Genomic DNA, 27,142 nt, shown 5'->3' with positions numbered 1-27,142 from the left:
ATTTCTTTTCTCTTTCTTTCTTTTTCTTTCTTTTTTTTTTTTTTTTTTTTTTTTTTTTGGTTTTTTTTTTCGAGACAGGGTTTCTCTGTGTAGCTTTGTGCCTTTCCTGGAACTCACTTGGTAGCCCAGGCTGGCCTCGAACTCATAGAGATCCTACTGGCTCTGTCTCCCTAGTGCTGGGCTAGGCATGCAACACCACCACCCAGCTAAGTCAAGCAATTTCTTAAGACCACACAACCTGAAACTTAATCTGATCTGTTTCATTCCAAAACCCCCAGCCTTGTGTGCTTCCAAGGGCCTAGTCTTTCCTCCTGGAGGGTCTTTTCTTTGGGTTCCGTACTGAGTGCTGGTATCTGGGAGGGGTAGTGGCGGGAAGGGGCTCTGGAAGTTTTCTCTGTATTCCCAGCTTGAGACGACCCAGGATGTGGGAGGGTTGCCATGAACCTGCCTGTCCTGCCCTGGGGGTTTTGTATAATCCAAACTGGGGGTAAAAGGGAGTCCTCGTCCTCTCTAGAGGCAGAACCCGCTGAACCTAAGCGAGAACCATCCAAGTTCCCCTCTTACCTTCAGTGTGAGGATCCGACGGAGCCAAAGAGTGGCTTCCAAATGAGGAGGGTCTGGAGAACTACCTTAGACTGCTAAGCTGCCCATGCTGGGGCTGTACCCCCTGTCCCTTCCACACCCAGACTGACTTCTGTTCATACTTTCATGAGCCCCCCCCCCCCCGGGAGGAGCTTCTGGTCCCCATCTATCACCAGCAGCACTGGATGCATAGTAAGTTTGAGGTTACCATGGGCCCGAGACCCTGTCGCCCAGTGCATGGCTGAGGGGTATAGCTTAGAGTGGTAGAAGACAGGCATGCAAGAGGACCTAGGTTCAATCCCCATCCCTGGGACTGCAAAAATAAATACGTAAATATCATAAATATCATAAAATAGAATAGAAAGGAATCATCAAGTCCAACTTCAGGTTAATGAGCCGTGAGTTACACAGCACGGGCTGGGGTGTGAGCTAAGGGAGTTCTTTCCACTTTCCCAGCTCTGTTGCTTGGGTTGGGGTCTGAAGGATGAAGATTCCATTTGACAAAATGGCAAGGACCACCATGGCAGCAAGACAACGCATCCAGCAGCACAGACAGAATGAAATTCAGGGGTCAGGTCCACAATTGAGAGAGGATGAAAAAATAGGGAAACTTTGTTTCTTGAGCATCTATGACAGAAGCATACCCTTGCATGATGTAAGCTGAAAGAATACCTCGACAGGGAAATGCCCTTCTGGGCAAGGAGGCAAGGAAGCCAGTGAAGTCCGGATACAAGGAGCCTGAAAGTCAGACCAAGGAGGCAGACTTGGCAGGTTTTGAGGGCAGACGATGTCCAGGTCGTGGGTTGAGAATGTGGTGGCCTGGTACATTTCTCTTCCCCAGCTCCCACTTGCTCATCCAGGCCACAGAAAGTAGAACACCTCATCCTCAGGGGCTTCAGCAAAGCCCAGAATAATTTTCTTACCCAGATTCCTCTTCCTGCGTGTACCTGGGTGGATTCTGAGGGGTCCCCAGCTCCCCAGTGCTGACACATGTCCTAAGAACTACCAAGGGCAACTTCCCCAGCCCTGTACACCTGTCTCTCAGCCTTGTCCTCCCCACCCAACCTGGATAGCCGAGCTGGCACTGAGAGCCTTGTTCGGTATGAGCCCAAAGTGGCCTTGGCTCCATAGTCATAGTTACCCTGCAACTCAAAGCCTCAGGCCGGCCTGGCTTCCCCTCCAGAAACACCATTTCCTGCTCTCCGCTGTCCAGATGGAAAACAAGGCCAGCCCCATTTCCTCTGTTTAACTGCTGGAAGCTAAAATGCCTGGGAGAGGAAGGCTGGGCTTGCCACAGCCTCCTTTTAGAATAGACCTTGGCCTGGTGGGTAAAGTCTCTGATAGACCTCACCACAAAGAGCCCATCTTGAAGGACTCAGAGGTGACGTGTTCCTTCGTGTTCAAGGGTCATCAGTTGGAAAAAGGGGTGCAGAGCCTGACCATGCACTCAGACTTTAGAAAGGCAGTGAGATATCTTCCATCCCGGGTCAGTCTTTGTTTTGTTTGGTTGGTTGTCTGGTTTGTGTTTTTTTGAAACAGGGTTTCTTTGTATAGTCCTGGCTGTCCTGGAACTCACTCTGTAGGCCAGGCTGGCCTCAAACTCAGAGATCCACCTGCCTCTGTCTCCCGAGTGTTGGGATTAAAGGCGTGTGCACCACCACCAGCAGCAGCAGTTAGATTCTTTTTTGTCTGTGTTTTTGTTATTGTTGTTTTGTTTTGTTTTTTTACTTTTTTTTTTTTTTTTGAGGCGCTTAGACTCTTAATCTCAATACAAGAAGATCTTAGTAGACTGGTAAGATTGGCAGCTCTGTGACTCTGTTTCCCCACATAAAAGGAGGAAAACAGGGCTGGCAAGATGGCTCAGAGAGTAAAGGTACTTGCTGTAAGTTTAATGCCTGAGTTTGATTTTCAGAACCCACTTGCTGGAAGGGGAGAACCAGCTCTCACAAACAGTCCTCTGCCCTCCACAAGTACACACACACACACACACACACACACACACACAAATACATACATACATGTATACACACATCGAACATGCATATATACAAACACACAGAAATAAATGTAATTTTGTGTGTGTGTTTTGTTGTTGGTTTTTTTGTTTGTTTCTGTTTTTTGCTTTTTTTTTTTTTTTTTTTTGTTTTTTGAGACAGGCTTTCTCTGTGTAACAGCCCTGGCTGTCTTGGAAATCTCTCTGTAGACCAGGCTGGCCTCAAACTCACAGAGATCCACCTGCCTCTGCCTCCTGAGTGCTGGGATTAAAGGCGTGCACCACTACAGTCCAGTATTGTTTTAAGAGCAGGTCTTAACTATGTAGCTCTGGCTGGCCTGGAACTTGATATGTAGAGAAAGCTGGCCCTCACGGAGATCCACCTGCCTCGGCTTCCCAAGTGATAAAACTAAAGGCCTAGCTTCATTTATTATTATTATTATTATTATTATTATTATTTAAAAAGAGGAAAATAACAAGCTATACCTCGTAGGGTCATTAAAGAATGAGATAATTTTATATAGAGTAAGGTTTTTGGCACAGAAGTGCTTATTAGGCTGAGTATTAATTATTCAAGGTATGCATTCAGCAGGTAAGGTATTGAAAGCTACTATGTTCTAGTCACAAGGAGACAAGGGTGACGCCCAGCATGGAGGTCATGCAGCACTGTCAGAGGATCCTGCAGCGTTCATGCTTTGTGAACTGAACTGACACTGTTTCTGTCCTCAAGAAATTCACAGTCTCGCTAGAGTAGCAAACACATACACAACTAAAGAGCTAATTATAAAGCGGCGCGAGATGCAAGGATGCGGGAGGAAGGTCCAGTTGTCTCCCTAGGCAGCCTGGAGAATCAAGAGTGAGCATTGGCTCTTACCATTTGCTAACCTCCACGGTAGCCTCATTCTCAGGGCGGTCTGGCCTCAGGGCATTTCCCCAGACCTTCTAGCATCCTCCTGCCGCCCAGTTCTTCAGCCACAATGCTTCTTCCTTGTTGGGGACCTAAGCTTTACTGTTCTCTCCATCTACAGTGCGGGTCTCCTGATGGTCACATGGTCCACTCTCATGATTCATTTGGGTCTGTTCTCAAATGTCACCTCCTTGCCCAGTCCCTGATTGTGAACTCTCTTCTCCCTAGCGGGGTCTAAGTTCCAGGAAGGTAGAACTTGCTTCCTAGCTCCTTGCCCTAATCCAGAGCCCCATGCATACAATGCACCAATAAATATTTCCCACATAGTCTATAAACCCTTTCACCTCTTATTTAATCCACTTAACAACCCAATGTGTCCAAGTTATAGTCCATTCTACAGATGAGAAAACTGAGGCTCCCCAAAGCTCTCAGACAAACACTGGTTTATTGTTTATAGCCTTGTTCCAAAAAAAAAAAAAAAAAAAAAAAAAAAAAAGATGTAAAGTGACTTTAGGAGATTTATGACCTGGTCCAGGTCACACTGCTGGCAGAGAGACTGAACATGAGCTGGTGTCTTCCAGCTCTGTCCACTGCCCTTTTCAACACACTCTGTGTGCCTAGCTCTGTTGGAGGGTATGGTGCATGCAAGATGCTAAGAGAGAGCTGGATTTGGACAGGCTTGGTATCCTGGAGTCAGTGGACCTGGGGGAATGTCATGAAACCCAGAGACCTTAGCAGATCCAAGAGATGGAATTCAGAGACGTTATTTGGAAAGGAAAGGCATACCGGAGCTGGGGTGCAGATTCCAGCCCAGGCAGGTCTACTGGCTGCCTGGCTGCTTTCGACTCTTGCTTGGGGTTGTCTCTGGACTGCTAGACTGGGCTTGTCCCTACCTGCCCCCTGCGCTCACCATGCAGCTCTGTGCCCTTGCTCGTCTTCTGCCCCAGTCAGCGGAAGGCGCCGACAAACCCTGTGGTCCTCGGCTTGATCCTCCAGCCGGCCTCTAGTAGCCCCCCCCAGCCCCCCAGTCAGGAAGTGCGGAAAGAGGAAGAGAGTCGCTGGGCAGGATGAGCGCACTGGGGGCTGGCCACAGCGCCGGGGGAGGCTGCGATGTGGCTGCAGCTCTGGGCCCCGCGAAGGTGCTGGGGACGAAAGAAGCCGAGCTGCCCGGGGCACTGAGGCAGATGTGGCGCTCCCGCTCCTGGGACGTGCCACAGATCCCTGCTGAGGTTCCCCAGACACAGTAGGTACAGGGGTGGCCTGGGATGGGCACAGAGGCCTCCATCTCTCTATGAACTTTCTGTCTGGTATGGAAGAATGGCAGAGGTAGGCTCACCCATCCATTTCCCAGTAGTTCCACGGAGGCACCAGCGAGAGAGATTTGGGGGCAACGCGCTGATGTGTCCAGGCTTGGGGGTAACAAGGTACAGGGCTTCTCTCCAGGATAGGAGTTGAGAGAGGACGGCAGGGGTTGTCTGTCAGGAGAGAAGCTCTCCCAGAACTGTGGTACACGATGTGATGCGATGCTGGAGCTTTCCCAATCCAATGCAAGGCCTGTGTAAACTCAGTAGGATCTTCAGCTGCGCCCCCTCCCCAAGCTTTTCCCATGGAGCTTGGTGATAACCACCTGAAGACTTCCTCAAAGAAAACATTTGTGCCCCAGGAAGCCAGGGTCAGGCTATCTTCCTAGGCATCCTGGTCCAGGATCTGGAGATCTGGAGTCCAGCTTCTCGGGGCCTACTGGAAACTCAGTGTATAAGAGAGGGCGCTGGCCCCTGGGTGTTGGCTGCTGCTCAAAATCACAGGCTTGTTCGTGGGTCACAGCCCCCTAACTTGGCTATTTGTGGCAGGCTCAGCTTGGAAAACAGGTTGCCAGAGCCCCAGAGGAGAGGGTGAAAGTGAAGGCAACACGGGATGTGGCTTTCTCGAACGGAGGGCAAACTGAAACAGGCGTCAGGGTGGCATGATTTGATGAGGGGGTGGACCAAGGTCTCTGGCTTCCAGGCCTCCCTGACACAGCCCTGCAGCGTCTAGAGACCATCTGAGTTGTGGAGCCCAAAACATGTGTGATGGTGTGTCTCCCGGTCCCAGTTGGTGTCATTTCTGGAGGAGAATGTGTGTCAGACGTGAAGACTACTAGCTCTGGACGCGTGTGTGTCTGTGTGTGAGAGAGACAGGTCCTGTAACCATTGCCGTTTAGGAGATAAATATTTTGTTTTATATGGGTGTATAGATGGAGGAATGTGTAGGTTGTAACTGTTGTCCTTTGTGCATTTGAATGTGTAGGAAGCACATAGGTCATCCCTATAAGAGCTCAAAGGGGATGTTGGACATTGTGCTGGGAAAGTTTTCATACGTTGGGAGTGGGTGAAGGACTGAAGCCATTGTGAACAGTTGTGGAGGGATGACAATGAGGAACACTGAAGTTCTTTGTGAGTGTGTGTGAAGGTCACCGAATGACGGTGGTGTCTTGAATGCGAGAAGAAAGTGTGAGTTGAGTAATGACAGAGGGTAAGTAAATGTGAGGGGCGTGTCTGCTGTGTGCAGGGAGAGCGTCGTCGTTGTCGTCGTCCTGTGACTTTTGTTGGTGGGTGTGCTTATGGAGAACCAAGGGGGGTAAGAGTGGAGAGCCCCACGAGTGGCTGAGTGGGTGCGAGAGAGCAATATATAACTTGTGGATGCGGGAGGAGAGGTGGTGACAGCCGCCCTCGCGCGCGCGTGTGCACTTTGATCATGTAGGTTGTTTGGTGGAGGAGGACTAAGGGGAGCGGGAGGAGATCAGGCATCAGGCACCAGCTTGAGCGGCTCAGGCCAGGAAGTCAGTCCCATCCCGGCAGGGCTGGCCGCGGGGGTGGGGGGTGGTACCTTCGTAAGCCCCGCCCCCAGGCCGCCTCGACCGGCTGGAGACACGGCCTGCGGCCGGCAGAGGGCGCCGTAGGGCGAGCGCGGCTGTGCGGCCGAGGGGGCGTGCTCGGCGGCGGGCGGGCAGGCAGAGGCCCGGCCAGCTATGCGGGGTCCTGTGGCCGCGGCTGTCGGCACTTCCTGGAGCGGAGGCCGCTTCCCCGGCACCTGGGAGTGGGGCGCGGGGACGCGCAGCGCAGGGCGGGCGGAGCGCGCGCTCGCCATGAGCTCGGCGGGCGGTGCAGAGCGGGCGTGCTGAGCCCCGGCCGCCGGCCCGGCATGGGCGTCTCCCGCGGGCCCACCGCCGGCCGGGGCTAGGGCCGGATGGAGCCGCGGGACCCCAGCCCCGAGGCCCGGAGCAGCGACTCGGAGTCGGCCTCCGCCTCGTCCAGCGGCTCCGAGCGCGACGCGGGTCCCGAGCCGGACAAGGCGCCACGGCGCCTGACCAAGCGGCGCTTCCCGGGGCTGCGGCTCTTTGGGCACAGGTGAGCGGGGCGGCGGCGGGACGGGCTGTCCCGGCGTGGCTATCCATGCGCCCGGCACAGGCGGTCCGGGTGGTGCGCGAGCTGGCACCGGCTGTGTCGTGCGCTTCGTCCTTAGTGCCGTGATAGGGTCAGCTCCTAACCCTCCCGCAGGGAGACAGAGTCTCCCCAACTCCTCGACACCAGCAGTCAGGGACCCTACGGCTGGCCGCCGCTCCTTTTTGACAGTCTTCCCGAGCCTCCTTTTTACCAGCGTGGTGGGGGCGGTCACACCGCCCTTCATGCTTCTCTGGAACCTATCTGCCAACTACCACTGTTTGGCATCTGCTGATTGTGGTCACTGTGATTTGCCATAGCACATGTCTGTCCCCAGGTCACTGATTAAATTACACAATGTTTTAAACTTCGGGGACTGTGGGCACCTAGCGTTTACTTTACTCTTAAATAGCATGAAGGTACCATACCTCCTTCTCCCGCTGTACACAGTCATCATCTCTTTCCCCCACCTTCTTCCAGCTCTCGCTTTGGAAAGGGACAAAGTGGGCTGTAGTTTTGGAATCAGGGTTGGCTGTTCAAGCTGCGTCTTGCCCCCTCCCCAAGCACTCCAAATATCACCATATTGTACCTGTGACAGCTTTGACCACGATTGTGGTGAGAAACTGGGGGGAGGGTGTGGAAAGACTGAGTGCAGGCAGTTCATGGCCTTTGTGCTCATGTGTGCCTACCCGAAAAGCCCTGATATAGGGAAGCACCCAGGAGTATCCTACCTAACTAGCTCTCTGATCGGTTTCCTTTCTGACCTCTGAATTTCTTTGGCGGCTGAAGCGCTTGCGGCCAATCAGCTAAGGACCCTAGAGCTGATTGGACTCTGACCTCTTGGACTCTGCCCAGGGCCTCCCTTTTACTTTTTGTGACTGTTTAAAGCTTTGCTGTATTTGGCCCCTTCTGAGCTTTGCCAGGGCCCTTTCCAGGGTAGATTTACCTACTAATAACCTGTGTGGTTTTCCTCTGTTGTGTGGGTGGTGTGCCTGTGGTGCTGATCTATGCCCTCTGCCTGGCTTACCCTAGCCAGGGCCATGCTCTTTGCACCTGCAGTGTGTTGCTGAGCGTACACCACACACAAGAGATCTGGATCCTAGCCCTGGCAGATGGAGCTCAGTGGGCTTTTGGGAAGCCACACAGGCTTCGGTATCACATAAGACAGGCAGGCAGTAAAGCTTCCAATCCTTGTTCTGTCACCCACAGCCCTGCAAGATCAGAGCCGTTTAGACCCAGCTATGCAGGATGTAGCCTCCAGTGTTCACGGGCTCCTGAGGGGGGGAGGAAGGGGCTCCCCTGAAGGCTTCCTGTTGCTACCCATGGGGCACCAAGTGTTGAGTGTTCCTGACCTGTGGCTGTGCTCCTTTTGAAGAGCACACAGGTTTGTGGATGCAGGGATGAGCCTTGGGCATATTCAACAAGAAGAGCAAGCAGAGGTGATGAGTATCTTTATATAATTCTCTAAAATAAGCAGGATAGGTTCTGTTTTTCCATTTTTATAGATGAAATAAACACAGTGTCAGAGAGAGGAGCTATATGCCCAGAGTCACTCAGCACATAAGAGGCCGAGACAGCATTTGAACTCAGGTTGGTCTGATTCCAAAATCCACATCTCTTTCTCTGTACCGGGATCCCAAACACAGCATCACAGGGGAGCTTTAAGAAGGTGGGATTCTTAGCTCTTGCCGTTGGCATTGCTGTGTCCGGCTCTTCAGCTCTAGAAGAGACCCTGGGTGTTTTTCTAGAGCACACAACTGGAGAGGAGCAGGATCACACCACCCTGGGATGGGAAGTGATCTTCTAGGATGCTTATTGAGAAGGAAATCAGAACTCCTCTAGAAGCATGGACCAGTGGCTCATGCTGGAGAGCATTGCCCCAGGGCAGCGGTGCTTTTAAATAGTGAAGACGCTGGGAGATCATAATGGGGGAAAGGGCTCTTCTGGTAGACTTGGGCATTCAGGACCTGTGCCCAGTGGGGCCGACCTCCTTTCACTTCATTTGATGGCCAGGTGACGGGAGGAGGGGACGTTTGGGCCATTGCCTCTGCTCTAGGTTCTGTCCTTTTGACTAATACTGCTCATGTCGTTCTACCACCTTGGTCGGCACTGGGAAGTCTTCAGTGCCCCAGATGAAACCATCCCTCTGTCTTTGCCCAGGCCCACGCTCCTTTATAACCCAGCTCTTGTTTCTCCTTGGACAGTCACACTGTGCTTTTCACCACACTGCTTCTGCCACCCCACTTGCACCTTAAACCATGGGGCTGAGGGGCCTCGTCAGTGAATGGGCCAGAAGACAGGGTCAGAGTTGACAACCAGGTGAATGGCGACTGCCGAAGCGACGTTGGACTCTCTGGGTGGACCTTGGCTCACTGGTAGAGTCCGTGAACAGTTAGCAGTGTCTGCTGTGGGCTTGGCAGGGGGGCCACATGTGTGCCACTTGTGGTCAAGTCCGGAAGAACATGTCTGTGGTGTCCTCCTTCAGGTCCACCCCAGCCCTGTACAGTTGGCATCACTGGGTGGGGATGTGGGGAGCAGTGTGCCATCTCCCTCTTTTTAGTGCAGTGAGAGACAGAGCTGCGCTGACTTCCTCAGCTTGTGGATTCTTCCCACCTCCACCCCACTCCACTTCTTCATGCTGAGAATTGTCAGCCCCCACTTAGAGGAGGAAGGGGGTCTGCTATGACCCCAGGTCATCTGGTTCTCCACTCTGTGTGGAACTGGAGAATCTTTACATTCAGGTCCTCTGAACCTAAGGGTTGGCCAGTCTCCAGTGGGAGGACAGTTTCCCAGCACCAGCCCAGGGTCCAAGGAGAGGGGACGACTCACCCTCTGGCCTCTTGCCAGCAGCTTGGCCCTAGGCAGGTCACTCAGCTTGTGGGTTAGCTGGCTTTGCACCCCAGGGGTGTCAGAAATTACCTGGCATCACACACATTTCGACAGAAGGAGCTTTAGCTGTCCAAGCCCCTGGGAGCCGGGGCGTCTGTTCCTCCATCCCTGCCCTTCATTAGTCTCAAAGTCAAAATCTCCCAGAGGGCAGGAGACACACCTGTGGAGCAAGTTAGACACAATAGGTCTCATTTAGAGGCCATGCCACATGGGTCCCATGAGCACAGTCCCTAAGACGAGGCTGGCAGAGATGCCGATGAGGGCATGAGCAGAAACAGCCCCTGTTTGGGGTGGTTTTGCAATGAGTAGGAGGGACACATTGAAGGATGCCTCTCTTTGAGAGGTGAGAACCCCTGTCTGTGGCGCCAGGATGTCTGGGGGCAAAAGGAACCTCTCTGAGTGAATCAATTGTCTTGCTTAGGCTAATGCTGGGAACAGCCCAGGTGGCTGGAGAAGAAGACCTTGGGTTCTTGCCAGTTTGAGGAGGAAGGGACCTCAGTGCCTCAGCTGGCTGCACCCTGCTCTGGCTGCTCCTCATGCAGCCATGGCCCCAGGTATGGAGCTGGCTCCTGCTGGGAAGTGAAGAGCACATTCTCCCGGTCCCTATCTGCTGCTACACCCGCCAGTTCTGGCTTGCAGGTCAGGGGAGGGAATGGTCAGTTCCTGCCATTTTGTCACCACGGCAAAGGTCACATCCCAGCATGTGGACTGACCAGGATTTGTACTTCCTACAAGAAAGTATGAGAGAGGGGATCCTTCCAGTCAAGGACAGAGGAAGGCCGCTGACCCCTGAGCAGCGAAAGCCTAGGCTCAGAGGCTGGGGCTGGGCATGAGAGCAATGGGCCTGCCCTCACCTTCCTGGAAGCCTTTCCAGAACTCTTCATGTTCCCCCAGCAAGGGGAGGAGGCTGTGGGCAGGTTGGCTAGCTTTGACGCTTGGGCTGAGCTGGTCCCTGAAAGAAGTACTGGCCCTTCATCTACCATAGCGGGCCAGAGGGCTTCAAGGTCCTTGAGCTGACCCAGGAACCTGCCCTGCAATGTCACTGTGACAACAGCAGGTGGCCAGGACTACAGGGGTGGGGCGGAGGACAGTGGGCTGGGACATTTTCCTTCTGCCGGGCCACTTGCACCTGCCGTGGCTGGACCCAGACACCTTCTCTTTGCGAAACCAGCAATGAGGGGTGTGTATTTCCGTATCACCTGGCTCCACCCTTCCCTGTCCCTGAAGGCTGAGGCCCAGTGAAGCAGCCTTGCCTCAGCTAAGATCTCACAGCCAGCCAGGGCCGTGGTCATTCATGCCACATCAGGACCCCAAAGCCTCACCTGCTTTCTGAGACCCTCACCCGGCACTCTCCACCTGCCTCCCACCTCCTCCCTGCCCTCTGTCAGCCTAGGGAGGGGACCCTGTAGGTGAACTACTACACTTGCCTCTAGGCCAGAGGCTCTCAACCTGTGGGTCCCAACCCCTCTGGGATTGAATGAATGACCCTCACACAGAGGTCTACTAAGACCATTAGATATTTACACAGATATTTACATTGCAATTTATAACAGTAGCAAAATTCCAGTTATGAAGTAGCAGTGAGAATAATTTCATGGCTGGGGGTCCCCACAGCATGGGGAACTGTATTAAAGGGTCTCAGCCTGGGGAAGGTTGAGAACCACTGATTTAGGCTGGCAGTGTCCCTCCTTCCTGGTGCTGTTGTCTCAGCCACTACCTCTGTGTTTCCTGTGAGGGCTCTGGATGCCCTTAGAGTGTCAACACACCATCAGGGATGTAGTGTGGTTCCCCCCACCCCACCCCGCTGCCTCTCAGCCCCGAGCCTGGCTGGCACTCTTGTCCAGGTGGGAAAGGCTAGGCCAGAACATAGACCGACTGCCGCGGTCTTACCCTTGCTCCTGCCTCAGTTTAGGGCACATGAGAGCAGGAGTGTGGCACCTAGATCAGTGTCTCCAGGTGAGTGGCAGATCACCTTTCTTCTGGCCCTTAACGGCTGCTGCGGTCTTATAAGCCCCCCTCCCCCATTCATAGAATCATCACTACAGTAACCTGGGTGGTTTTGCTTCCATTTTATAGATGAAAAAGGCCAAGGCTCAGAAAGGCCACGAAGTTCACCTGGAGCTCAGCCCAAAAGCCTTTGCACGGCACCTGCGCCCTGCTTCTTAACCTTCCCTTCTTGATCCACCCTAACCTGCAGAGCCCAGCAGGCCTTAGATCGTCTCCGGGTTTAGTGAGAGGTTTGTACCTCACAAGGGAGTTGCTGTAGATGCATGAGGTGCTCCGGTCCTGTCCTAGAAAGTGACCCTCAGGGTCCCTTCAGCAGGAGCAGGCAGGCTGTAGAGATAGTGGGTAGGCAGCCTGAGCCCAGAAAACAGCCATCATGGTGCTTGATGGCGGGACCTGGAGACGAAGGTTACATCTGTGACTATTGGAAGATGGGTTCAGAGGACCCTGTGATAGCCTGGGGTCAGTGCGTGGCCTGAGGAATGAACCCCACTTGTACCCAGCACCCTCTCCCTCTACTTGCAGGGACCTGCTCCCCCTCCCTTCTGGCAGAGTGCCAGTTCGGAGCTCCCACAGAGAGGCCTCTCCCCTGCCAGGGCTGAGCACCATCATAGCACATGCCAAAATAGCTGTCTGGGAGCCTGGGCCTGCACCACCCACGCCCCAGCATCTTGCGGGTTAACAGCTTGCCTGTCTCTCCGCCCCCCTTCCCTAGCTTGCTGACATTTTACAGAGAGAGCCGGGGGTGGTTGTGAAAGGGGCAGGTTGGTTCCTGCTCTCCGGCCCACATAGACGACAGCCCACTGATACAGCCTGCTGCTGCCCACCTCCCCCTGGAAGGCATCCCATGGCAGAGTGCTGCCGTCGACCTGCTGGGAAAAGAAAGCTGAGGTCTGCCTGTTAGGCCGCAGTATGAGTGACGACACATTGTTGAAACCAGACAGGGGAGCCCCAAGACAACACTGGGAAGCTGGCCACCCTCTCACAGCCGTTTTTAGTGTTCGTGGGGGGAGGTGCTGGGGAGTGAAAATGGGGTGAGACAAGGTCTCACCAGACCTGCTCTGAACCCATGGCAATCCTCCTGCCGTAGCGTGTTGAGATTAGAGGTGTGAGCTAAACACACTCAGCTCCTCTTTAGAGACTAAGACTCCTGTCAGCTGGTCCTTGGGCTTGTAAACAGGGGCTTGTGCTCACACAATGGACACTTGACCCACTGAGTCATCCCTCAGACCCTGTCTGGTTTTCACTTTGATTTGAATGGCATGCCTTAGTTGGGCATAGTGGTACATGAATGTAATTTTAGCACTTTGGAGGCGGGAGGATACTGAGTTTGAAGTCAGCCTGGGCTACATAATGAGTTCTAGGCTATATAGCCAGACCATGTCTCAAAAAGGGGGGGGGTAATATGGACGGGGTTGGTTGGTTTTGTTTTGTTGGTTTGATTTGGTTTTTGAGGCAGAGTCTTGAACTAGAAATGAACCTCGGCCCTTAGCCTCCCGAGTGCCTAGGTGTGAGCTGAACATCCTCAGTTTTTCACCATTGCTCGGTCGCCAGAGACTGCCACTGTGCGTGGCTCCCTGAATACCCCTCTCCACCAGGGTTCTGGCCCTGGCCCGTGTGTCTTGGCTCAGATAGATGTTACTGAATTGTCTTGCCAAGCAGTCACCCTAATTTTTAGGCCTCTGGCGGCATTTCCTTTCTTGAAATTGTCATTAAACTGAGGAAATATTTACCACAAACACTTTCTCTTCTAGCCTACAGCAATCCCTAGAGGTCCCGGCGACCCACTGATCAGATGAGGAGACTGAGGCTCAGACGGGTGAAGCTCAGCAGCCTGAGCTTGTAGAGCTGGTCAGAGGCACATGGTGGCCGGCTGCCTTTACTCTGGCCGACTTCTTGCTTTAGCAGTGGGAAGAGCCTTGGGTAGCCTGCGTGGGGGCCTGGGGACCAGGTGGGCGCCTGGGAGCTGAGAGCTCTCAGGAGGTCTTTGACACAAGAGTGGAGGCTTCCTTCTAGACTAGAAGCTACCACCCACTGCATGTTCTCTAGGGCTTTCCTTATGAAACCCAGACAGTGGGACTGGAACCCACAAAGTCACAAGGTGAAGGTGGTCAGTGAGGTTAGGGGGCTGTGTTGGATATTTTCAGACTGGGCCAGAGGGGTCAGAGGTTGTGAGAGGTGAAATTTTGAGTGTAAGTCGGGGGTCCATCTCCTAGCAGATGGGGAATTAGAATTTGCTGCAGACATGTGAGGAGGCGGGGCGCAGGTGTAACCAAAGAGCCTCATTGGGAGAGCTGGAGGAAGACACATTGGCGACCGTAAGGGATCAGTCTCAGGGCTGCCTGGGAAACAAGGTTTGTCTACCCAGTGCCAGCAGCAGCCTCAGGAGCTGGCCAACCAGCCTAAAGCCATCTCCGCCAGCCTGACCAGAGCTAAGGAGGAACCATTCGCTAGCCCCTCTTCACTCACGAGGTCCCAGTTCTGTCGTCTTGGGGGATGCAGCCTAGCAGGTCAGTGCTGCTGGCCCCCGAGAACCAGGCGCGGGTCTGAGTTTGGGAGCAGCTGCCCCCCTCCTCCAGGAGAAGGTCCTGGGGAAAGCTTTCTGCAGAGCCAGTGTCTGAGCCAACGCTTAAAGGTAAGCAGGAAAAGCAGAGCTTGAGTTCAGCAAGCGGAGGGGCCTGGTTCCCACTGTAGACTCCATTATATAGGTGCCAGGCATAAAGGGATTTGTCTGTGTGCCAGGAGCAACCGGAAGTGGCAAACAGGCTCGCCAGGGTGGAACTGCTGGGTTTTTGTTGAAGTTCTGCCGCTGGTCGGCGTTGTGCCTCACTCCCCCATCTGTGAGGTGAGGATAGACCCTGAGGATGAGTAGTGCCAACTGTGAAGTCAATCAGCATTAATAGGATGAGATCTGCTTCATCTGGTATGGTAGTGACTGCCTGTAATCCCCAACACTTGGGAGGTGGAGGCAGGAGGATCAGAAGTTCAAGGTCATCCTGTGCTGCATGAGACACTGTCTCAACTAAGTAAATAAACTATCTATAGCCAAGTGAAGTATGTATTTGTTAAACATATAAAAAATAGGAAAATGGGCCAAAGAGATGGCTCAGGGGTTAAAGGTGCTGCCAAGCTGATGACCTGAGCTCCCGCCCCAGAACTCATACGTTAGGAGAGAGCCAACTCTTGAAAGTGTTCTCTGGGCGGTGGTGGCGCACACCTTTAATCCCAGCACTTGGGAGTCAGAGGCAGGCAGATCTCTGTGAGTTCGAGGCCAGCCTGGGCTACCAAGTGAGTTCCAGGAAAGGTGCAAAGCTACACAGAGAAACCCTGTCTCGAAAAACCAAAAAAAAAAAAAAAGTGTTCTCTGACCTTTACATGTGCATTACGTCATGATGACGTGGGTGTACCCACACACATTCATGTGAGGGTTTGTGTGCGCTCACACACACACAAAATAAAATGTTCAAAGGAAAAGGAATAGGAGGAAAGCTGTGGCTGCCAGGCCCAGGTCCTCGTCAGTTGTAGTGGGGAGCAGTCGTGAGAAGTGAACGCTTCCGAGTGATTGGTGGGGGTGGGGAGGGCACACGGCAGGCACTGAAGAGGAAACCGAAGGACCTGGTGGCCATTCCTTCCTGCTTCTCAGAGTCTAGCAGAACCAGACCCTGAGGTGGACCCAGAACATGAGGGCAGAAGCTGGCGACGTTTCATCAAGGAATTCATTTGGGGTCCCGGCCTAGCCCCTGAGCATCTGGGCATCCGCTCCTCCCCTACGGTCTCTGTTTTATAAGGAAAGCTACAGAGAATGTGGGGTAAGCCATGGCTTCCGAACCCGGAAAGGGGCCGCCAGCTGTCACTTACCAGATCTCTTGAAGAGGAGCGGAAGATGGCCGCCAAAACAAAGGCTGTCGCTATTCTCTCGTGCCCAAACAAAGAGAAGTGGCCTGGGCCTGTGGCCAGCCCTTGGTGGGGTACCCAGGAGGAAGCGCTTCCCATCCCTGAAGGCTCTGACCCCTCCCCCACGGAATTCCCTATTCCTTCCTCCTGATGGGATCCACAGTGAAGAGCTCCCTGCCACCCCCGTGCAGGACACACCACACCCAGACACACTCACTAGCCCCAACCCCCGGGAGCTGGTTGCCCGGTGGAGGAATAAGACTTGAGAAAAATAGGCCATCCAGGGTTTCTGTGGCTGAAGAATCAGATGGGTGGTCAGCTGCAGTGGCTGGCTGGGCAGCTGTGAGCAGGTGGCCTCTGTGACAAGGGAGGGGAAGGAAGGGGGGCCAGTGCTCGGGGCAAGGTGTGTCAGGTGTAGGGACACAGCACTGCAGGTCGGCTCTGTTATAGTTAGGGTTTGTGTCACCTGGGGAGTTACACCGTGGCGTGGAATCCACTCCGAGTCAGTGCGTCTCTGAGTGTGGGGCTGCAGACTGCAGACTCACGGACGGACGGACGGACGGGGCGATTGTCAGGCCCTGGTGTGGCCCTGTTCACGGTGCTGCTGTCAGCAGGGCAGAGAGAGCAAGCATTCACAGCGAGGTCCTGCTGTGCACTGATGTCTAGAAGACAGCTGAATCGACGGGGAGATAGCTCAGTTGGTAGAACGCGTACCCAACATGCCCAGAGCTCTAGATTTCATTCACGGCACTCCATAAGCCAGGTGTAGTGGGGGGCACAGCTCTGTGATCACAGCCTTCAGAAGGTGGCCACAGAGGACCTTGAGGATCGTCTGGGCTATGTGAGACTGGGGAGGGGGTGGAATGGAGAGTGATTGGAATGCTAGGTGCTCTAATCCCAGCATTGAGGAGAATGAAACTGGAGAATGGTGCTTAAGACCAGCCTGAGCTAACAGCAGTAGATAGAGACCCTTGTGTGTATATGTGTCTTTTTAGTGTTTCGGCTAGTGGCTAGCTCACTCTTTTCTTTCTCCTTTCTTTTTTTGAGGCTGGGTCTCTCTATGTAGCCCTGGCTGTCCTAGAACTGTGTAGACCAGGCTGGCCTTGAACAGAGATCTGTTTGCCCCGCCCCCTGAGTGCTGGGATTAAAGGTGTGCGCCTCTACACCCGGCCTGCAAGTGACCCCTTCTGTACTGAGCAGCTCTCAGAAAAACCAGTCGGACTCAAGGTGTCCTGAGGACATTTCCCCAAATACCAGTGATGTGAGCCTGAGCCTGTGGCTTCAGAAAATGGTATCAGCATTTGTTGCCAATAAGAAACTCTGAGTGGCTGGGCGGTGGTGACGCACACCTTTAATCCCTGCACTTGGGAGGCAGAGCCAGGAGAGATCTCTGTGAGTTCGAGGCCAGCCCGGTCTACAGAGCGAGATCCAGGACAGGCACCAAAACTACACAGAGAAAGCCTGTCTCGAGAAAAAAAGAAAAAAGAAAGAAGGAAAGAAAAAAAAGTAACTCTGAGTTTTGAGCAGGGCCTCAGAATTTTGGAAACTTTGTATCTACCTTCTGGTGGAGGGAGGGGCTTCCCAGGACCGGAAACAGTCGAGAGCAATGAAAACAGCAAAGGTGATGTTCTTTTGATGTTCTGTGAGGGAATGTGTCAACCTTTGGAAGATCAGCAAAGCTCAGTACCACAGCAGTCTCCACTGACCAACACTGGCTGTTACAAAATGCAATATAGCCCTGTAGCAGTGCGAGCCTGTGGATCTATTCAAGAGGCTGAGGCAGGCGTTCACTTGAACCCAGGAGTGCCAGACCACCTTGAGATACCTAATGAGACCCCTATCTCAAAAACAGCTAACTTCTCACTCCCCAAAAAGAAAACCCAAAACCTTGCAAGATAAAACTTCGGGTTCAGAGGGGTGGTGGTGATGCACACACATCTTTAATCTTAGCACGTGGGAGGCAAAGGCAGGTGGATCTCTTAGTTTGAGGTCAGCCTACTCTGAAGAGTGAGTTCCAGGACAGCCAGAACTACACAGAGAAACTCTGTCTCAAACAAAAACAAAACCAAAAACAAAACAAACAAACAAAAAGAAATACCACTTGTCATATTTTCAAGTGATGCCATAAAAGAATAGCCATAATTACCTGGAAGCTTGGTGTGCTGGCCCTTTTCTAGCTCCACATGGCTAGGTGAGGCACATTTCTTCATGTTCCTTCACCAGAACAACCCATGGTAACTCGAGCAGGGTGAGGTGAATGCTTCATAGGAACCAGCTGCTGCCAGAAAACCAGACACAGGTTTGCAGAGACGTGAAATAAGCCAGCAAGATGGCTCAGCAGCGAAAGCCCTTGCCCACCTCCATATACTCTGTGGCACTCGAAAATACACACCAAACAAATATATATATATATATATATATATAGGCTTTAGAAACAGGGTTTCTCTGGGTAGTTATGGTGCCTGTCCCGCATCTTGCTCTGTAGACCAGGTTGGCCTCGAACTCACAGAGACCAGTGCTGGGATTAAAGGCACTCGCCACCACCACCCGGCTAGTAATTATTCTTTTAAGAGTAGAAAGTGGTTCTGGATTCAGGAAGTTTGATAGCTGCCATTCCCTAGTGAGCCATGGCAGGACCATGAGCTGGGGGAGCTGGGGTGTTGGCGTACCAGGTTGTGACACCAGCTGACCTCTCCTAAACACTCTCTAGCTGCCACGGATGGACTCGGGCACTCAGAAAGACTCCTGGCCCCCTTGACAGGGCCAGAAGGTCCAGGCTCTGGAGGCCCAGCTCAGCTGCTCCTGAGACGGAGTCGCGGGGGGCTGCCGGGATCCTCAGGTGCACCATCTGTTCAGCAGGGACAGCAAGCCTCCCGCTCAGGGGAATCACCAGCCTCCTGGCTAATAAGGCTGGTGAGAAAAGGCTGCCTAAGTTGTGAAGTGCTCCATAGATAATTATTTTTGTGGTTGTTTTGTCTGGAACCAGTGTGCTTAGCTGCTCGAGACCCCATAAAAACCTGTCCCGTGGACATAGGAAGACAGTAAGTGATTGTCTTAGGGGCGCCACTCCTACCCTTCTGAATACCGTGTCTCCCTTCTCCAGACCAGTGTGGGCTGGCCTGCTACTGGAGGAGAGTGTATTGATGCTGTCACTCAGCCTGGCTTGGGACTTGGGGAAGAGGTTCCAGGAGGCCAGGCTCCTGCGCCGGTTGGCGTGCACCGCCCGCCCACCCACCACCGCCTGCCGCCTGCCTGCTGGAGGGCCAGGAGCCACCACTGGGAGAGGAAGTGCAGTCGGTTACCAATTGGGCTATTTTCATAACGGCTGTCTCCGGCTGGGGGGAGGAGGGTGGGGAGGGGGAGGGGCAGAGGAGCAGCCACTGCAGCTAGCTCTCCAAACTAGGACTTGCTCGGCAGAGTCCGGCAGCCGGAGCAAACCGGAGCAAGAGCCAAGGCGCCTGGGACCCCAGCCCCTACCTGCTTGTCCACCTCTTGCCTGCTGCCCTGCCTTCCAGATCAGGTCAAAGTGGGACTCCCTCTCTCCCTCCCCTCCTGCTCCCTCCTACGACTCTCTGGGTGGATCTGGGGAGGGTAGATCAGGGTAGGACCAGGCACCCCCCCCAGATGAGGGCCTCCCCCATCGGATGGAAAAGGAACAGGGTCTGGAGAGCGCACCAAGCCCGGATCGGAACCGGCTGATTGGCTATTTAGCCCTGCTCCAGTCCTGGCCCACCTGTTCACGTGTGTTGTCCTTGTTTTGTTTGGGCAGAGTCTCTTTAGTGAGGAGACCTGGTAAAGTCAGCACCCTGCCTGACCAGCCCGGGCAAGCCTACCCTGCTAGCTTTCTCTCTTCCCCCGACCCTGGGGTTGTGGGAGCCAACAACCAGGGGTGGCCTCTGGCAAGCAGTCCCCCTGACCCAGGCAGGCCCTCATCCTGGGACTTGTAGAGTCTAGGTGCCCTACCCCAGGCCCAGCCTTCATGGAGCAGGTCTGTAGGACCCTCCCCATGGCATGACACAGCCGCTGTGCAGGGCCCAACTGGTGTCCTGCACAGGTTCCTCTGGAGGCAGGGGCTTCCCTGAGGACCAGCCCATTGCCAAGTGCAGAGGGCACTCCTCTGGAGGGGCAGACACCCAGGTGGCGTGGCTACGGGACTTTGTTCCTCCTGTGGTGAGTGGTGGCCATGCTGGGTACTCCTGCTTCCTTTTCTGGGTTCCCACCCCCGCTGTGGGCAGAGACAAACCTCAGGAGGTGGCACGACCATAGGCCCTGGGGTTCTGCCATGTTCCAGGTCTGCCAAGTAGCATCAGGTGCTTTATGTGCATCGTGTAACAGAATGTCCCTTATGCTAGCCTTTGAAGTTGCGTGGTGTGAACCCATCTCACACATGGGAGCGTGGGTTTGGAATGGCTAGTTGATCTGCTGAAGGGCATGGTGGTGGATGCTAGGTTATTTATTTATTTACGGACACGCCTTATGTAGCCTAGGCTGACATTGAACTTGCTGTGTAGTCCAGGATGACCTTGCCTCCTGCCTCTGCTCCCAAGTGCCAGTCCATAGTGCTTGTTCTTTTTACTTGGAGCTGGCATCAGTTGTGAAATGGTCTGGCTAGGAGGCCAGCACCCCTTCCTAGCTGGGTCCCATTAACCCCACGGGCGACGGCCTTAGCTCTGCTGCTGCATCTCTGCTCACCAAGGGCACATGGCCTGGCATCGCCATACCTGTTGTTCATGGCATCCCTCACTCTCCCATGGACCTGTCCTCATCAGGGTCCTAGGGGTCAGGTGGAGATTGGGGGGGCCCTCTGAGCCATTTGTATGCTGTCCTTCCTGAGTGTAGCTGGCTGCTCCAGACAAAACCAGGCAGCCTGGGGGCAACCATTTTGCTCTGCTGTTGGTGTGAGAATCTTCTGGGGCACCCCCATGACCTTTACCTGTACTTGCATGGTGTGTGGAGGTGACAGGGAATGAGGTGAGAAGAATGGCTTTTCAGAACTGAACCATGGGAGAACCCCAGGCCCAAACAGGGCTTCTTTTATTTGCTTTTTTGTTTTGTTTTGTAATTAAATCAATCAGGATGGGGTCACACTGTGAAGCCCTGACTGTCTTGGAACTCGCTTTGGTGACCAGGCTGGCCTCAAACTCACAGAGATCCACCTGCTCTGCTTCTGAAGTACTGGGATTAGAGGTGTGCGCCACCGTGCTGAGCTTTATTATTATTATTATTACTTCTTTTTAATACAGTTATACACTGTAGCCCAATGTAATTCACTGTGTAGCCCAGGTTGGCTTCAAATTTACAGCAGTCTTCCTGTCTCAGCCTTCAAAGTGCTGGGATAATAGGCAGGAACTGCCAGGCCCAGCCCAGGCTAGGCCTCTGATCAGATCCTGGACCAGCCTCTGCAGAGATAGGAAGTGGGAAATCAGGCAATCTCTGGCCATTAGACCAAAGTTTCTATAGAGATGAGATGCACAGGAAACATGGGACCGACCAGCAGGAGGGGGCCGTGGAACCAGTGGTGTTTGGGAGTGGCAGTGTCCATCAGGGGAGCTTGTCCTAAGAAGTAAAGCAATCTGAACAGTCTTCTTAGACAAACAGGGAAACTGAGGTCCATGGTACATGGCCGTTTGCACTGGCTTGGCCTTGTGCTCTGCTGGGAGGCTGCACCCAGGGGCAGCCGAGGAAACATTTGTTACAAGTGTGTCTTGGAGCGCTCGCGCGCTCGGCAGGCGTGGGTTCTGTATAAGCGGCCATGCATCCTAACAAGAGCTGCTTCCTTCTTGTCTTGTCATGCAGGTCGGGGACAGCAGGGAGGGCCCAGAGAGCATAGCAGCACCTCCCCCACACTGACTGTGGCCTTTGTTTTCTGGGTGACACTAGCATCAGGCGGTGTGATGTGTCTGGTGACTAATCTCCCCCAGGCTGGGCAGCTGTCCCCGTGGGCCTGAGCAGAGCGGTGAGGAAAGCTGACACCCTAGGGGAGGCCTGGCAAGCAAGGGCCCTGGCAGCATCCGGCAAGTAGGCCTGCAGCTTCCTCTTCCCGGGGCAGAAAGTGGACCCTAACTCCAGTAGCCTTGGGCACAGGACCTGGACTTTGCCACTGGCTGGTTGTGTGACTCTGGGCATGCTCCTACCACTGTGAACCTCATCCTTATCTGTATAATAAATCTGTGGGTCAGCCGTGCCTCCTTGGGCTATGGCAGGATCAGTGAGCGGGCAGAGGGCTTTACCCAAGGCCTGCCACAGAGTAGGTGCTGCTGGGTGGATAGGATGGGTGTTAAGATTATGGCCCTTTCTCTAACCCATGTCACCTCCGTCCCGGGGTCCAAGAGGGCCTTGTACTCTAGCCATACCTGGGGACAGATCCATCTGCTCTATACTATCTGCCTGGGGGCTTTGTGTATGCTGCCCTTTTGTGCCTTCGATTTCTCATTGGGCACTCACTGTGTGCATGTGTGTGTGTGCGCGCGCGCGCGCGCTCGCGTGGGCATAGTGGACTCATATTAGCTGGATGGCCCCGACTTCGGCAGGAAACCAGCCCTCTTCTAGCAGGGTCTGCTTTTAGGTTTCTGGAACTCACCTCCTGTCCAGTCTCCATGCTGCTTTCCCAGCACAGCTACCCCCTGCTCACTGACGGCAGGAGCTCTGTCCCCTGGGCCCACCTCCTTCTCCTTACACCCTAGACTGGCCCTGAAGCTACCTGCCCAAGACCCATGGCAAGGGTAGACGGAGGAGTGAGATCAGGTGCTACATAGATTAGGTGGGACTGTGCTCCCAGCCTGTCCTTCCTGTTGCTCATTGATGGTTAAGGTACCCCATCCCTGCTCTGGGCTTCAGCCAGGCCCCCATAGGCAGGAATTGTCTGTTCTCGTTCTTGGTTGTGATTTGTCCCGTGGCTGTGACTTCGGCCTCCATGACTGCTCTTTGGAGCTATCACCCTCAACTGATGGAGGCTTCCTGCCATTCCTCAGGTGTAGGAGAGGTGAGAGCAGAGGAAGCTGACCCCAGTGGCCTGGGAAGGAGCAAAGAGAGAACAGGGAGTAGGTAAAGGGAGAGGGCCTCTGGAGGGCTTGCATGGCTGTATGGGTTATCTCAAGCTTAGGATTACGAGCCTGAGGCTTCAAGCCTTAGAGTCTGGGGACAATGTGGTGCACTGGGTCCCTAGGCAGGAAGGTTTAAGGGATTTTTCAGGTATCACACCTTGGGCTATCTCTGCTCTTTAGAAAGGTGAGACAGAGCCACTCAGTACCAGGAAGTTCTCAGAGATGTATACACATGGCATCCAGAATTCAGAAGGCTTTTCTTTCTTTTTTTTTTTTTTTTTTTTTTTTTTTTTTGGTTTTTTGAGACAGGATTTCTCCATGTAGTTTTGGTGCCTTTCCTGGAACTCACTCTGTAGCCCAGGCTGGCCTCAAACTCACAGAGATCCACCTGCCTCTGTCCCCCGAGGCACCACCACCACTGCCAGGCAGAAGGCTTTTCTTTTAGCCTAAGCCTCTTACTGCATCCCCCAAGTTAAGACAAAAGCACTCTTTCCTGGGGATGGTGAGGACATGTCTTTACAGCTCTCTAAAGCCTGGTTTCCCAGTGTCTAAACCCAAAGCTGGGGCTGAGTGTAGGGATTTCATCAGGACTGAGCTCCCTTGATCCCTTGCAGAGAGCCTGGGTCTTTTTTTTTTTTTTTTCTTAGTTGCACTGTATCCCAGGAGAGGAACCCAGCCTGGTCCATGTTGGGGCAAAAGGAAGGCCGGATGAGCGGGAACGCTCCAGGGCCCTACAGTCTCCCTAGGCAGAGTCTGATCCCCAGGCTGCCTTTTGTTTTCATTTCTGAAGGGGTAGATGAGGACCCTTTAGACTCAAGTCTCTGTTGGTTCTAATGCCTGGGCAGGTGAAGCCCATCTCCCAAAAACTCCTGGGGTAGATTTGAGGAATCCTAGCTGAGAACAGTATCTGCTCTCCAGTAGCCTTAAGCCTGAGTTCCCTGCTCTTCCTGGTCCCTACAAGCACTTTAATGGAGGCCACAGTGTCCTCATCCCTCGCACGGAAGTGTCCCTTGTTTGCTGGTGGGGCCCAGGTGGGCTTCAGCTTAGCCCAGCTCCTGACACTCTGAGTCTGTATGCCCAACAGCCCCTGGCATGGAGACCTTCTTTAGGAGGCATTTCCAACGGAAGGCACCAGGTCCTGGAGAGAGGCTGCAGCGGTCCAGTGGTGTGGGGCTGCCCACAGGCAAGGCTCGACGCCGCTCCCCTGCAGGGCAGGCCTCCTCCTCACTGGCCCAGAGGCGCCGCTCCAGTGCACAGCTCCAGGGCTGTTTCCCCAGATGCGGGGTGGGCACCCAAGCCAGCCGCAGGCGGTCCAGCACCGCACCTCCTGCCTGCAATCCTCGCTTTATGGTGGATATGGTGCCCACCCTACAGCCTGCCACTGCTGGGGCCCAGCTTCTGGGTACACCCCTGCTGTTGGCTGGGCTCATGGGCATGAAGGAGGAGGAGGAAGGGGCCCAGGAGGGAGATGAGACAGCCGGGGCAACAAGTGATGCCAAACCAGGTGCCAGGACACCAAGGCCCTCCTCACACCAGGGCACCTGGCCATTGCTCCCCGTGTCCCGCTGCCTACGCAGAGGCTCCTCCCACCTGCTCCCCGCTGACGTGGTGTATGGCCAGACTCTCTGGGGCCTGCATGGGCACTATCGTCGCCTCAGCCAGCGGTGGCCGTCAGGCCAACACCCGGGGCTTGGGGGCCGAAGCCAAAGAGCCTCGGGCACTGCAGCGGGCCCCACGATCCCTGCCCGTGTGCGCCCACTGTCTCGCAGACGCCAGGTAGCTCTAAGGCGGAAGTCAGCTGGACCCCAGCCCTGGAACACCCTGCTTATGTAGGTATAGCAGGTCAGCAGGGCGTGTGGTGTAGCCTCCCTCCATGGGGTCTAGCTCAGGAAGGGCTGAGAAGCTCTGCCTAGCCTGGGGTGGCCCCCTCGGAAGCAGCTCTGGGCGGTGCTGGAAGAAGGGCCTGGAGAGGAGTCTCGGGGCACCTGAGCTTCTGTGGGTCTCTCCGTCCTGTACTGTGTGCTAGTCCCGGGTGGCGGTTTTTCTGGGTAGCGGGAAGGAAGTAGAGTGGGCAAGCTCTCAGCCGGCCCCGGGACTTCAGCTGTCTTCCTTTCTGTAGGAAAGCCATCACCAAGTCAGGCCTCCAGCACCTGGCACCCCCTCCTCCCACGTCTGGGGCCCCGTGTGGCGAATCGGAGCGGCAGATCCGGAGCACTGTGGACTGGAGTGTGAGTATTTGTGCACTAGGCAGGGCAGGAAGCCCCAACACTACTCGGGGCCAGTCCCTGCTGGGTTTGGATCCTGCTGAGCAGTCAGGACCCAGGGCTTGTGGGCAGCTGGGAGAGAAGCCCCCATGTCTGGGCAGACTTCCAAGGGCGAGGCAGCAGCCTTTGAGCCAGGCTTAGAGCAGTTTAGAAAACGAGAGGAGAGCAGCTTGTGGTGGCTGTGCGGGCTTGTTTTGGGAGGTGGGTGATGGGTAGGGTCCCGCCGGCGGCGGCGGCAGGTAAACACTGAGCCTGCTCATCCCACGGGTTAGGAGTCAGCAGCCTATGGGGAGCACATCTGGTTTGAGACCAACGTGTCCGGTGACTTCTGCTATGTCGGGGAGCAGTACTGCGTAGCGAAGATGCTGGTGAGTGAGCTTGGGACCTGCTGCCCCCTGGTGGTGTCGTGGATCTAGACCTGTGGGCAGCAGCCGCAGCCTCTCGGTGGGCACTGCTCCCACCTGGTTGCGCTTGCCCGGGGCTGCTCCAGGGGGAGGGGGAGGGGGTCTCGTCTGGTGACAGGTGCTGGGACTGGAACCCCACCCATAGAGCATGCCCTTTGCTCGACCTGAGGTGGTATTTAGGGCTGAGTTACCTGGTGCCTCAGGGCCTCCCCTCTTTCTGTCCTGCAGCAGAAGTCAGTGCCCAGAAGAAAGTGTGCAGCCTGTAAGATTGTGGTGCACACCCCATGCATTGAGCAGCTGGAGAAGGTGCGTGCAGCTCCTGAGCCTTTGTGCCCTCCCCTTGGGATGCTGAAGCTCTGTTGATCTCACACACACACACACACACACACACACACACACACGGATCTCCATGCACGCACATCCCTGTTCCACAAGCATAGCTTGCCTGGATGACCCAGCGAGCCCCATAGCAAAGGCCCTGAGTCAGATGCCTGCATTAACCTTGCCTTTCCCCGTGTGTTAGCTGTTGAACCTTCCTCACTCTTTAGAGTGAGCATGGCCTAGAAGTGAGCTTCGTTGACTGTTACCTGATGCCGTGAATTAGCAGGTGGTGGCCAGGGTCCTGTTTTACCATGTCCAGCCTAATTCAGAAGAGCCGTTGTGGGCTGGGGTTATAGTAGTTGTCTTGCTTGTACAGTGCCCTGGCTTCAGCCCCCAATTCCAGAAAATAAAAACAAAACAGTCAAACTTCCAAATGCTCATCTGTGACTGGGCCCATCTGTTTTCTTATATGCTACCTCTGTAAAGATATTTCCCGAGGACCATTTTCCAAGCATGCCTGTGGGAGGGGAAGGGGAATGCCAGGCCAGGTGCCCGTCAGGACAGGGAATAGGTCTGGCATGGAAGAGAAGAGCTCTCTTGCTTGCGGAAGTCCAGGCCATCATGTGACAAGTCTTTATGAACAGAAATGCCCCCAGCAAGACTAGTTTGGGTTCATTTGTCCTGTCCCTGACTTGTACAGTGAGGCTTTCCTGTGACTCTTCCGAGACTGAAGCAGGCACTGTGGGGAAAGAAAAGTAGAAATGTATCCTGGCTGGGCATAGTGGGGTATGCCTGTAATCCCAGCATTTGGAAGGCAAGACAATCTCTTCAAGTTCAAAGCCAGCCTGGTTTATGTAGAGAGTTCCAGGATAGCCAGGGCTGTGTGTGTGTGTGAGAGAGAGAGACAGAGACAGAGACAGAGACAGAAGGAGGGAGAAGGAGAGAGAGAAGGAAAACCCATCATGGAAGGTGACCACGAACCTGGGTTTAGCACATTGCCTAAGGGTCTTCAGGTGTCAGTCTGTATAGCCGCAGGAGGGATTGGTGTCTGCCTTCTCTTGAGCTGGGAATGCTGGAGGATGAGGAATAACTAAGATGAGCAAACAGTGCTCCTACTCAGCACAGTGTGAGGTGGACATGAACCCCGACCCCTACCCTAGCCTCTCCATCCCTGTATCCTAAGTAAACAAAAGGAAAGATCCCTATGGCCAGTGGTCAAGAAGGCTTCTGAGAGGTGTGTGTTGTAAGAAAAAAAAAAAAGAAAAAAAAAAAAAAAAAAAAAATCATGAAGGTGACACGAACTGGTTTAGCACATTGCCTAAGGGTCTCCAGGGAACAGGGTCTGCCATGTTCCAAGGGGTTCTTGGGATGATTTGGGACTCTCCTTGCCTGTGAGGTTGACTCTAGGTGACTTTGTTCAAA

The 27,142-nt window shown here is 54.2% G+C and overlaps 1 protein-coding gene across 6 annotated transcripts in view; it reads left to right on the top strand.

Moving 5' to 3' along the window:
• Dgkz (diacylglycerol kinase zeta) overlaps positions 1-27,142 on the top strand; it is a 42,489-nt gene that overhangs the window by 5,641 nt on the left and 9,706 nt on the right. Inside the window, exons 1-4 of one of the 6 annotated variants that reach the window (XM_028878957.2) lie at positions 4,482-4,725; positions 24,851-24,959; positions 25,268-25,363; positions 25,628-25,705. In XM_028878957.2, coding sequence (XP_028734790.1) covers positions 4,550-4,725; positions 24,851-24,959; positions 25,268-25,363; positions 25,628-25,705 — 459 coding nt within the window. In that variant the 5' untranslated portion in view covers positions 4,482-4,549. Of the gene's footprint in view, positions 1-4,481; positions 4,726-6,418; positions 6,869-23,084; positions 24,561-24,850; positions 24,960-25,267; positions 25,364-25,627; positions 25,706-27,142 lie in introns of those variants that run through there. The other 5 variants (XM_028878956.2, XM_028878955.2, XM_028878953.2 and 2 more) reach the window with 5 other exon arrangements.

Source organism: Peromyscus leucopus, chromosome 4 (assembly GCF_004664715.2).
Source record: "Peromyscus leucopus breed LL Stock chromosome 4, UCI_PerLeu_2.1, whole genome shotgun sequence".
Taxonomy (NCBI): domain Eukaryota; kingdom Metazoa; phylum Chordata; class Mammalia; order Rodentia; family Cricetidae; genus Peromyscus; species Peromyscus leucopus.
This window is presented reverse-complemented; position numbering and strand designations above follow the sequence as displayed.